Source organism: Labeo rohita, chromosome 13 (genome assembly GCF_022985175.1).
Source record: "Labeo rohita strain BAU-BD-2019 chromosome 13, IGBB_LRoh.1.0, whole genome shotgun sequence".
Lineage (NCBI taxonomy): Eukaryota > Metazoa > Chordata > Actinopteri > Cypriniformes > Cyprinidae > Labeo > Labeo rohita.
In genome coordinates, this window is record NC_066881.1 from 9,170,901 (window position 1) to 9,183,204 (window position 12,304).

A 12,304-nucleotide genomic window follows, 5' to 3' on the forward strand; every position below is an offset into this window, starting at 1 on the left:
GAAATCTTTGCTGATTCTTATGAAGTAAACGTAAGAATAACTTTTATATTAATAGAATTTTTTAAAAAGAACACTTACTGGCCTGAAGCAACTTTGATTTGATTGATTATCCATTTATTATTTTTATTCATTCATTTATTTATTGGAAAAATGTTAAAACACATATTAAATATTACACATCAGGCTTTTGAGAAAGGTTTATTTGTTCATTTCTCCACATCTCTTTTATTTTTACTGCATCGCATTATGTTTTCCCCCCCACAATAAAAACTACAGAGCTTTGATCATAAAACTAAGCATTTAAATATAATTTTATTCATATATATTATTGGAGCATAACGTTTCAATAAACTGTTCCATTAAAAAAAATGGAACAGTTTATTGAATCTCAGTGTTCTGAGAAAATTCTCCATAGCTTACGTTTACTAACTGACTTCAGGTTAACAACAACAACAAAAAAGTCTCTTCAGAGGATGAGGGGTGACACGTGTAGGATGCAGGCCAAATTCCCGGCTCACCTCCAGCACATCCGGACTTGGATGCAGGCCAAATTCCCGGCTCACCTCCAGCACATCCCTCACCTGTCGCTCTGATAACACCCCCTTCCATCGCAGCAGACCAGGTACATACTGCTCACTACAAAACAATCAGAAGAAGACTTCACCGCACTGTCTGATGAACCATAAATACGTTTGCATTTGTAGTGAAGTGTTAATTGTGATCTGCGTTCACCTCTCTTGAGGAAAGTCTCTGAACAATTCACAACATGTAATCTTCAGTGCGTCTACATCACTGCAATGTAAAACTTCAATCATTTTCAGAAGGAGCTGATTCTGTTGGGCAGCAATGCTATTCTGAAGGTAGAAAAAACACTTTGTTCAAACCTTTATAAATGTAAAAACACTGTTCTCTTATGTCAAAGGCCAAGGGTTAAAATTACATGCATGACCACCACAGTCATTTAGAGGGAGCCTTAAACTATTATAAACTTGAAATATTATCCCATTTTGTACTGTATGTGGAACAATTATCCTAAGTAGTTTGACCCAGATTTCCAAAGATCAAGTACATCAGGAAATCAGTCCTTAATTTTTAAAAAAAGGTTATCTGAAAAAGAGACATAAAAGAGTTATTTTTTTTACCAGTTCAGAGAATGTTTTGTAAAAATATTGAACATCCTCTTTTATCTTTTTCTCGGCATTTCCCCAACACTTCTCTAGCTTTTTGAACTTCGTCTTCATCAGGCATTCCAGGTACATTTTGGAAACACTGTCGTAAGCTATTTTCACAACAACCTGTCAGAAATAAAGAGATTGTTAGAGAGATTGACGATAAGATATGGAGCTTGAATCTTTTTCATTACCACTTTGATCTCTGAGGCCGTCTCGGGCAGACACGCACACTGCCTTTGGATTTCCTTCATCAGGATATCAATATGCCCGTTCCTTTTCTCAAAATGTCTTTCTAAATTAGCCTACAAATGGACATTTAAAGAGAAACAGGACTGTAAGTTTGATATTAAATGTGTTAGGAAATCCTTCAGAAAGGTTTCCTTGTTGTTTATATCAATAGAATGAAGAGATGGGTCTTGTCTTCTGAACAAATTTTCATGAACAAGGACGTTGAAGAAATCCAAACATACCTGTGCTAAGCGTGTCATGATCTGTCGTACATTGGATGTGGCATTATCTTCCAGTTCCTGCAGCATGCATATGGTGCTTGAGTTGATGTCATTTTTGTTTGTATTTGGACTGATTTGTGTAGCACAACATCTGCAGTGAAAATAAATGATTTTATGATAAAACAGCCAATTAGAGAGACTTCAATTAGAGACTCAAAAAAATGAACCAAAAAGATTAAACTTAGCACAAATATTTTTAAAATAATACACTCACAGGATACTGACTCTAGTTATGTCATGAATCTGGTCGGTTACCTTCGGTCCACTCACCACCAGATGTTTCTCTCGCTCTCTCATATCACACAGACTGTTGCATTGCACCCCGGACTACTACTCATATCATCCATCGCGCTGATTGAGTCAGCACCTGTGGCCAATCAGGCGCGCTATAAAAGCCCCGGACTTTCCTTCTGTAACTTACGGAGTATTGTGATTATCGTTGTGGTTATCTCATTGTGTATCGAGTTCCCTAGTTCCCGAGGTCCCGAGTTCCCTGTGTTTAGCTTTCTCGCCTGGCCATCTCGTCTCGTCTGGATTATTCCCTCCCCTTGCCCCTATCGGATTACATTCGCCACGGATCGACCCACGCTTGCTACACGGACTATCCCCACGTCTCGCCTTTGTTACACCTGTTTGCTGTTGTGCTGACCCCGCCTGTTTTCGCTATGTCTCTGTCTCCTTTGAATAAAAGCTCGCATTTGGATCCACTCGCTTCTCGTCTCACTCCCCACGTTACAAGTTGTAACAGTGACCTAGAAAAGATATTTTATTCTACACAAGGGATATCCCTCATAGTTGACACAATATTAATTTTAGCCCAGTGTTTCCCAACCCGGAGGTCGCGACCACCACTAGGGGTCACTAAAGGTTTGCAATGGGTCACCAAGCTCATTCCAGTTTGATGCTTACAAGCATTTTGAATAAACCATGATAAAATTCCAGACTAGCGCTTCACACTACAGTGGTGCTTTAAGTGTTTCAAGCAACCAACCTGACTGTGTGTACCAGTTGGCAGGGCCTTGGTCAGCTTGGTGGTGCCTGAGTGTCATCTTTGGCTGTATTTTAATGAGATCAAAGATGCAGACAAAGTTGCCTTCCTTGATTCCCCTATGGGGTTATTAGGCCCTACTGTGGACAGATTTGCAAAGCACATCACTGCAGCACAGAAGTCATCGCAGTTCATGCACTCAAGCTTGGAGGCTGGTTCCAGGCTTGGAAAGCCATTCCAGGTGTGTCAAGTTGGGTTATATAGACGATAGAACGAGGTTACAGACCACCTCACTTCAGAAGCATGATTCAAACTTCAGTACAATACAACAATTTTCATGTTCTCCAGGCCACACTGCAAAGTCTGCTTACAAAAGGAGCCACGGAGTAAGTTCCACTAGCAAACAAGCTTTTACAGCCGCTACTTCCTTGTTCCAAAAAAAGATGGAGGGCTCAGGCCCATGTTCGATATCAGGCGTCTGAACCATGTGCTTATGAAAAAAACCTTCAACACGTTGACTTTAAAACAGATCCTTGCACAAATATGCCCTGAGGACTGTAGCCCCTTATTACAGACCGTTCTTGAAATTCGCATTTGAGGGGGTCGCTTATCAATACACAGTCCTGCCATTCGGACTCTCTCTAGCCCCACACACTTCTATAAAGTGCATGGACGCAGCTGTTTGAGCCATGTATTAGTTTATTACTTAATCATCATTGGTAAATACTGTACCTGAGTTGCATACAGGTGTTGATTATCCGAAACAGATACACAGAGTTTTTCTCTGTAAATGTTATTATTTTTAGATGTTCGTTCTCAGCATCCACATACCTAAGAAAACACATATTTATGAGGAGAAGTCCACTTCCAGAACAACACTTTACAAATAATTTACTCACCCCCTCGTCATTCAAGATGTTTATGTCTTTCTGTCTTCAGTCGTAAAGAAATTATGGTTTTTGAGGAAAGCATTTCAGGATTTTTCTTCATATAATGGACTTCACTGGTGCCTTGATTTTGAACTTCCAAAATGCAAGTTCAGCGTGGTTCAATAGTACGTAGTGACATTAACGTGCATCCCAGAGCCTGTGCTACACAAGCTTTTGTGCTTAAAAAGTATTAAAAAAAAATTCAGAAAAAAATGACCGAACGTTTCGCTAGATAAGGCCCTTCTTCCTCGGCTGGGATCGTTTAAAGCCCATTGAAGATGCATTTAAACTACATTTTATAAATTCAAAATTGGGGTACTAATGAGGTCCATTATATGGAGAAAAATCCGTAATTTCTTCACGACTGAAGACAGAAAGACATTAACATCTTGGATGACAAGGGGGTGAGTAAATTATTTGTAAATTGTCAAGTTCTCCTTTAAGCACAGGAATACAAATCTCCCCTTTCTAACAACCATGCACTAAAAAAAAATTACTAGATACTCATTACGTGAGAATTGCTTTAGTGTGTAAACCTTAGGTAAAGGTGTAATATAAGATATGATAAGGAGAAACCTACTTCTGAACAAAACCATGCAGTTCTCCACTACACAATACTTGTACCTCAAGCATGAGATCAACCTTTTTAGCATCTAAAATAGCATAATTCAAGCACTGTGAAAACAAAACATGAAATAAGTAAGCAGATTAAAAATAACACTGTTTTACATGAGAAATTAAAAATATCCTAAGCCTTGCTTTACATTCTCTCTCTTTAGGAGCTACCTGAGTGACATCTATGTGCACTCTGATGAAAGTTTCTTCATCCATTAAGTCCTCATTATGTCCATCTTCCTCATCATAGTGCAAGATGTTCTGCAGAGTCATGGAGATCTCATTCTGTGACAGTTAAAATTGGGCAGAGAAACGTGTTACACCTCTTATTATTATGATAATACATTAAAATTACATAAAAACAAATACCAGTTTGCAATATCAAGCAGCAGAACAGACTGTTTTTGTACATTTAAAATGACTAGAAGTGGATGACACCTGAAGGGTAAGTTCACCCAAAAATGAAAATTAGCCCATTATTTACTCACTTTACTTGTTGAGGCACATAATTATTAACTAATTGTTAAGTCATATGTTATTGTGGTTATAGATTTAAAATTAGTTAGTCATGTGCCTCAGCAAGTAAAGTCATAACACAATCATATCTTTGCAAATCATTAGGTAATGATTAATTAAAGCAAACAACTGGAAGTTGAAATGCATGGCTTCAACCCATAAAAATGCATGGCTCCAACTCATTGAGGCACATGACTAACTAACTAATTCTATATCCATAAACATAACCACAATGACATATTACTTAACAATTAGTTAATAGTTCTGTGCCTCAACAAGTAAAGTCACAACATGATACATTTGCAAATCATTAGCTAATGAGTATTTAAAGCAGACAACTGAAAGTTGAAGTACATAGCTTTGGCCACTGTGGTAATTAACATATGAATTTACATCATTAGTTAATACAAGAAGTTATTAGGGAATTAATACATTATGACACATTTAACTAATAACAATTTATTTATTACTCAATGTATAAATCATATAGAATGTTCATTAGTTTCTGATGTAGTAATCATTAATAAATGGTTTAGTTCTTCATGAATTATACATTAACTCATGATTATCCTGCAGTAATTAAGCATAAATTAATGCATATTTGTGCACACGTATTGTAAAGTGTTATGCACTTTTTTTTTTTATGGATGGATGTGCTTTATTGGACTTGTTTCGCTGTTGAAGAGAAACACTCGCCTATTGCCATGATAAAGCTTGAAAGAGCCAGGACCTTTTTTTTTAATATAGTCTAACTCCAATTGGATTTGTCTGAAAGAAGGAAGTCATATATGCCTAGGATGGCTTGAGGGTGAGTAAATAATGGGCTAATTTTCATTTTTTGGTGAACTAAACCTTGAAGTTACATATTGCCATGTTGTTTAAAATAAGGTGGCTAACATGAAGTCCTACCTGAAGTAATTGAACCAGTTTCTGCTTTGCTCTCTCAAATCCTCCTGTCAACATCGGAGAGTTGAGCCATTTCAATTTTGAGTCTGGACTGAAACAGAAATTAATGTTGAGTCGCTATGCTCATTAAAAATACGTTATTTGATCAAAAATACAAACAGGGACATTATAAAATATAAATAGATTTCAAAAATACTTCTTCTATTTGAATATATTTATTTGCAGTACATACCTGAAGAAAACATGTTTTTCCCACATAATAAGGCAGAAGAGCTCATTTACAGACAGGTCTCTGTTGAGGAGCAGCTCCAGATTGGTAAAGAGGTGACGGCTGTAACTGTCCATCAGATGAACTTGCAGCCCAGCATCTTTCAGTACAGGTGTTAATCGACACACTTCATTGCATATCATGGTCTGTGTGCTCTTTAGAAAATCCTGAATCTGCTGTACCTGAGATCCTGGTGATGGCAGTATGGGAAAGTGGTTCTCCACAAACTGATCTATTTCGTGAAGGTACTTTTGGTGCCAGTCTTGAGAAAAGCTGACTTTCGGCATTGCAACTGTAGTGACAGTGTCATCAGGGTTTGATTGTTTATTGAGAATCGTTCTGAGAATATTAAGCCCTGTCTCACCACTCACTTCAACAACTGAAAAAGATGGCATTGCAGAGTCGACTGTGCTTTCCTGTTCTCCTGCTGAATGCATATGAATTTTTTTTTTTGGATCATGAATTGAAATGCTTTTGAAGTTTGAAATTGTCAATATTAATTTCAACATTTACTAATTTTATCTGAAATTTCATGGAACTGAGCTTACATGAACTATCAAAGAACAGCTTAATTGTTATTAACCAACACTAAAAAAGATAAATGCTGTGACAAATCGCCGCCTTAGAATTATAAGGTTCTATCTGACATTTTTGTCAAAACTGAGTTATTAACATACCCTTATTCAGTGACAACTTATTTACAGTATGTGATGTTTCTTTTGTAAGCTGTGTACATTTTGGGCCTTTTTTTAGAAAACAAAAATGGTTCTATCTACAATATTCTATGGAACGCAAAAACTCTGAAGCTCAATATTTGCTCAGAATGCAGAGAGAACCTTATAATTCTAAAGCGATGAAATGTATTGCTCATTGTGAGCACATGTTAGTTAATGCATTAATGTTCAAAATAGCAAATTACTTAAAATACTGTCTTACCATTGGAGGTCTCTGTGTAGTGTATTTGCATGTCTTTCACCAGAGGATATTGCTCATCTTTACTCTTGGCTGTTTTTATCTTCCTCAAAATCCTAAACATTATTGTAAGTATAATATCAGTTTATAAGAAGGGCTTTTAGATTCTGCAATCTGACTGATTTAGATCTATGAAAATGTGAGCTTTTGTACAGGTGCATTAAATGGTAAATTCAACTCAACCCTGATGTTTTTGCTCTTCTCTTATGCACAGGATATGACTGTGGTCCATTTGAAGTATCGGAAATAGTTGCAGCAAGTTTGAGAAGAAGGTTTGAGCAGTGTTTCGTATTAAAAGATAAATGCAACATTATGGAAAATCAGAGGCTAGATATTGATTTCACAGTACTTTAATTAATAAATTATTCTTTATCGTGATCAGTCACTTATATTATTTTTCATCCATCCATTCTCCATACCTTATCCTCTGCTTATCCACCGTATTACTGTTATTGTAGCAGCATGATTTGACATAAAATATGAAGACAGCAATTTTCCTCTTCACTGGTTATTGTCTGTTTTTTATTTATCAAAAAATGCAGTTTAAAATGGGCTTCACCATTAGTTTGACATTGACATTAATAGTCCAACAATTCCACATGTTCAAGCCAATCCTGTAATTTTGTATAACATAATAACACACGTTTAAATCAAACACTGTGAAATTTCATGCAGGGATCAAATTTAAATTAGTTGAAAAAAAATTCTCAAATTAGCAGGTCTGCTAGGATGCAGAGAGTGTAAAATTAGAGCTGGCACATCTGATAATGCTTTACCCCACCTCATGGTTTGGTGGTTTCTGCTGTGGAATTATTCATGCAAAAAACACCCGCTGCACTTTTCTCGTGCCTGTGTGTGTTACAGTGAGTGTCATATTTCTGCTTGGCTGTGACTCAAGAGAAGTCTGTCTCCATCAGACCTCAGAAATATCCTGAAGAGCAGCACTTGCAGCCCGGATGAGTTCAGAAAAATGTAGGACTCTTCTTTTCCATTGTGAGGATCAAATAAATTTTGCTTCATAACACTGCTTCTGTATATTTGTAGAATGGCTCATACTCAGGCCTTTTGCAGTTATTTTGTACTGACATTCTTTGTGAAATAACTGTAAATCACCATTTTTTACATTTGTGTTATTCCTTTAATATTCATCTTCATCTCAAAAATAACATATTCATAATTTATCTTTGTAACATGGATTATGTAAAAAGTCTGTAACATACTTTGGTTAAAATTCACAGTTTTTACCTTGCCAAAAACAGCTCTGTTCACAGCAAGCTGTTTCTGTGCATGTTTCTTTAAATGCTAATGAGCTTGGCTCACCCCACCCCTCTCCTCTGTGTGGTGTCCAGCTCTTCTCTGAGGGACTAACTGCAAACTGTAGCTGCATTTAGTCGTGGAACTTGCTAACTAGTACATTATTACATTATTTGGAAAGGTGATTTGCAAAGATTAATTTAAAAAAAACAAAAACCTTTATACTCACTTCTTCTGTAGGTGAAGCTGGATCATGAATGATTTGTGCAAACACAGATGGATTTAGGTAGTTTTTGTTTTTTTTTGGGCATTCCCTTCAAAAACGTAATCCACTTTATAGCTGGACACGTTGTTACAATCCTCTTTTTTAACAATGTAAATGGTAGAAGTCAAAATGAATAACTCTATTATAAATATGTTATCATACAAAAGATTTAAAGGGTAAAAACGTCAAAGAGTAAAAGAGCAATCAAGTTTTTCACCACCACATCAAAAGGTCATCAGATACAAATTAATATTGTAATATCTGATGAAAATATAAATGTACCAGTATAAGGCTCATAACTGAATGTTACAAAACAGTCATGTCATCGAATTAAACTTGTAAACAAGGATTTTACAATTCTGGCTGATGGTTTAACTTACATCAAAGGAAACAAAAAAGTCCCTTCAGAGGCTGACAGGTGACACGACTAGGCTTTTGAGCGAGGCAGTCCCGGCTCACATCCAGCACTTCCCTCACCTGTCGCTCTGATAACACTCCATTCCAGCGCAGCAGACCATGTACATACTGTTTACTGCAAAACAATCAGAAGAAGACTTCACTGCACTGTCTGATGAAAACAATATAATAAAACATAGATTTCCAGACCTGTAATTACGTTTACAAAGTATATACTAAGTTAAGTGTTATTGTTTAAGTTTACCTGTCCTGAGGGAAATCTCTGAACAAATGACAACAGGTAATCTTCAGTGCGTCTACATCACTGCATAGCAAAACTTCACTCATTCTCTGAAGGAGATGATTCCTCTGGTCATCACTGCCACTCTGTAAAACAGATACATTGGATACATTGTCTATGAAAACACTGTATTGCACTGATGCTGTGGCTACTGTAAAATGAGTCATACTCTTGGGAAATGGAAAAGTTCTTGGGAATTTTTTTAAATTTAGGAGCTTAAAGACATTGTATGAATAATTTAGCTGGCATTACATCGCTTGCTTTAAAAAACAATAGCAAAAATCAGTTCCCTCAACCTATGTTGTTTTTTATCAAGTAACAGTTGGAACTTTTAAAGACCAAAATGCATTAGGAAAATAGCTCTTGAAAGTACACTTCAAAAAAATATAAAGGTTTTTTTATTGGCATCTATGGTTTTGTGACAAACCTTTAAAAACCATGGAACCTTTCAAGGCTCTTTATAGTAGAACGATTATTTAGATTTAAAAAAAAAAAAAGTTGTACTAAGTTAAAACTTAGATATTTGAACTGACAAAAAAAAATTGGTTTATTAAACTTACAAGCTGGGCTTGTTACCCAGCTGCCTTAAAATTTTAAGTTAAATGAACTCACTTAGTACAACTTAACATTTTTTTCAACTTTTTTAGTCAACTTTTTTTTAGTCAAAATACTTTTTTTAGTATTTCATGTTGACTCAACAAATTTCTTGGAGTCAAAAAAAAAAAAAAAAAAAAACTAAAACAGTGTATGGCATCAGCGTGAAAATGCCCTTATGTAATATTTATTTTTATGAATGTAATTTAATTTAATATTAAAGAGTTATTTTTCACCAGTTCAGTGAATGTGTTGTGCAAACTGAAAGCATCCACTTTCATTCTTTCTCCAACATTTCCCCATCTCTTCTCTAGCCGTCTGAACTTGCTCTTCATCAGGCAGTCCAGATACTCATGAGAAACACAGTCATAGGCAACATTCACAAAGATCTGTCAGAAAGAAAGTGGGGCAGATGAGCAGAGAATAAGTGTAAAAGATTATAAAGCTAAAATTCTGTTTTTGAAGAACTGGTTTTGACTGGGAACTGGAGCACAGCACCAACCTCCTGAATCTCTTTTCCCACATCAGTCTGAGGCAGAGATGCACACTGCTCTTGGACTGCTTTTGTCAGCATTTGAATCTGCTTACCTTCTTCTTTGAAATAACATCTTAAAAAGGTCTAGAAATGTACATTTACAAAGAAACTACAGTTATTTTCAAGTTTTTCCTAAATTCAATCTAAAAACCACAAAAATGCCCTCTAAAAAAACAATGTTTTAGGTATCATGAACAATAAATAACAATTTTTCCATAATTAACACTCTAGGTTTGAAAAGCATTGCTCACTGTTAGTGTATAATATCACTTCATTGTTGAAAAAAACTCATAGGCAGGTAAGCATACAAATATTAATCTCTATTAATGTATGGGATGAAAAGATGTTACCTGTGCTAAGTGTTTCATCATCTTCTGTACAATAGACAGAGCGTGATCCTCCAGCTCCTTTAACATGTGCATGATGTTTGAGAGGTCATCACTGTTGTTTATAGCTGAATTTTTTTTAGAAGTAAAACTTCTACAGTAAAATAAATATATGCATAAAACTGTTTTAATGACAGAACTATAGTTGTGTGGTTGTTTGTGTATGAACCTAATGAAGGATAAATTAGAACATTGTGGATAAAGAAATGCCAGTTAATTATACACCGACAGGTTTTATAAATGTATAATTAAATTAATCATTAAAAAAGGAATCACCTGAGTTGCCTACAGGTGCTGATGAGCCGAAACAGATGCCCAGAATTTTTTTTCAAGTGTTGTTGTTTTTCCAGGCGTTCTTTTGCTGCATGCACATACCTAGAAATAATATACAGGAAATTAAGTAAAAGTTCATATTTATGTTCAGTATTTTATGAAGAAAAGAATAAGCAAATATACATAACAATAAACAGATTGTTAATGTGAAGACGTTTTAGACACTTACTTCTGAACAAAATGATGAAGCTCTTTAAGGCAGAGCGTTTGTGCCGTACACATCAGCGTGTGACTGAATTCTTTAGAACTTTGAATAACAGCATTCAGACACTGAAAAAGACAAAACAACATAAAATTGGTGTGCAATACTTCATATTACAAATCCTCTTTTTAGCATTAGACTTTTTTTTTTTTTTTTACCTGAGTGACATCTAAGTGCACTCTGATGAAAGTTTCCTCATCCACTGAGTCTTCATTATGTTCATGTTTCTCATCATAGCACAGGATGTTTTGTAAGTTTGTGGAGATGTCATTCTGTGGCAGTTAAAGTGGGACAGAGACACATGTTTTATGTCATTTCTAAATATTTTGCTATTTTGGGTGCTCTTTTTTTAGCCTAATACACTGATAATACTGTTAACAAATAAAGATAGAGCATATCATGACCTGCAGTTTTGGCAGCAGTTTTCCCGTTGCTCTCTCAATCCATCCAGTCAACAGCAGAGGGTCGTCCACTCTACAGAAATGCTGTGAGTCTGGACTGAAACATAAATTAGTTCATATTTTTGTCAATAGTTCATGCTTCATATAAGTACATTTACAGAAAAGTAAACAACAAACCATTTTATACCTGAGGAAAACATCTTTTCCCCACAGTAGAAGGCAGAAGATCTCTTGTACAGTCAGATCTCTGTTTAGCAGCAGGTCCAGATTGGTAAAGATGTGACGGCTGTAACTGTCTATCAGATGAACCAGCAGCCCAGCATCTTTCAGTACAGGTGTTAATCGACTCACATCATTTCGTATCATGCTCTGTGCGCTCTTTAGAAAGTCCGGTATCTATTGTGTATTAAAGGAAGAGGGAATTAAAACAAATGCTTCTACCGCATTGTTTGGAGTCTGCTCCATAGTGCCATCTCTTTCAGCACTTAAAGGAGAAGTCCACTTCCAAAACAAGAATTCACATATAATGTACTCACCCCCTTGTCATCCAAGATGTTCATGTCTTTTTTTCTTCAGTCGTAAAGAAATAGTTTTTTGAGGAAAACATTTCAGCATTTTTCTCCATAATGGACTGATATGGTGCCCCTATTTGGAACTTCCAAAAAGCGGTTTAAATGCGGCTTCAAACAATCCCAGCCGTGGCAGAAGGGTCTTATCTAGTGAAACAATCTGTTATTTTTTTTTTTTTTTATGATTTAAATA

General features: G+C 35.8%; 2 protein-coding genes across 2 annotated transcripts; both read right to left on the reverse strand.

The window, feature by feature from the left end:
* Positions 1-218: 218 nt before the first annotated feature.
* Positions 219-6,861, reverse strand: LOC127175398 (uncharacterized). Its single transcript, XM_051126447.1, has 11 exons — positions 6,840-6,861; positions 5,868-6,282; positions 5,639-5,726; positions 4,385-4,498; positions 4,179-4,273; positions 3,402-3,500; positions 1,643-1,772; positions 1,364-1,474; positions 1,143-1,295; positions 733-854; positions 219-636 (listed from the first exon to the last, which is right to left on the reverse strand). The coding sequence occupies exons 2-11, from the start codon at positions 6,188-6,190 to the stop codon at positions 441-443; spliced, it is 1,431 nt and encodes a 476-aa protein (XP_050982404.1). The 5' UTR covers positions 6,191-6,282; positions 6,840-6,861; the 3' UTR covers positions 219-440.
* Positions 6,862-8,775: 1,914 nt separating this feature from the next.
* LOC127175162 (uncharacterized) lies at positions 8,776-11,974 on the reverse strand. The gene is made up of 9 exons (XM_051126075.1): positions 11,730-11,974; positions 11,546-11,639; positions 11,300-11,413; positions 11,109-11,209; positions 10,883-10,981; positions 10,188-10,293; positions 9,922-10,074; positions 9,056-9,177; positions 8,776-8,926 (listed from the first exon to the last, which is right to left on the reverse strand). The coding sequence occupies exons 1-9, from the start codon at positions 11,906-11,908 to the stop codon at positions 8,776-8,778; spliced, it is 1,119 nt and encodes a 372-aa protein (XP_050982032.1). The 5' UTR covers positions 11,909-11,974.
* Between the last annotated feature and the right edge of the window lie 330 nt (positions 11,975-12,304).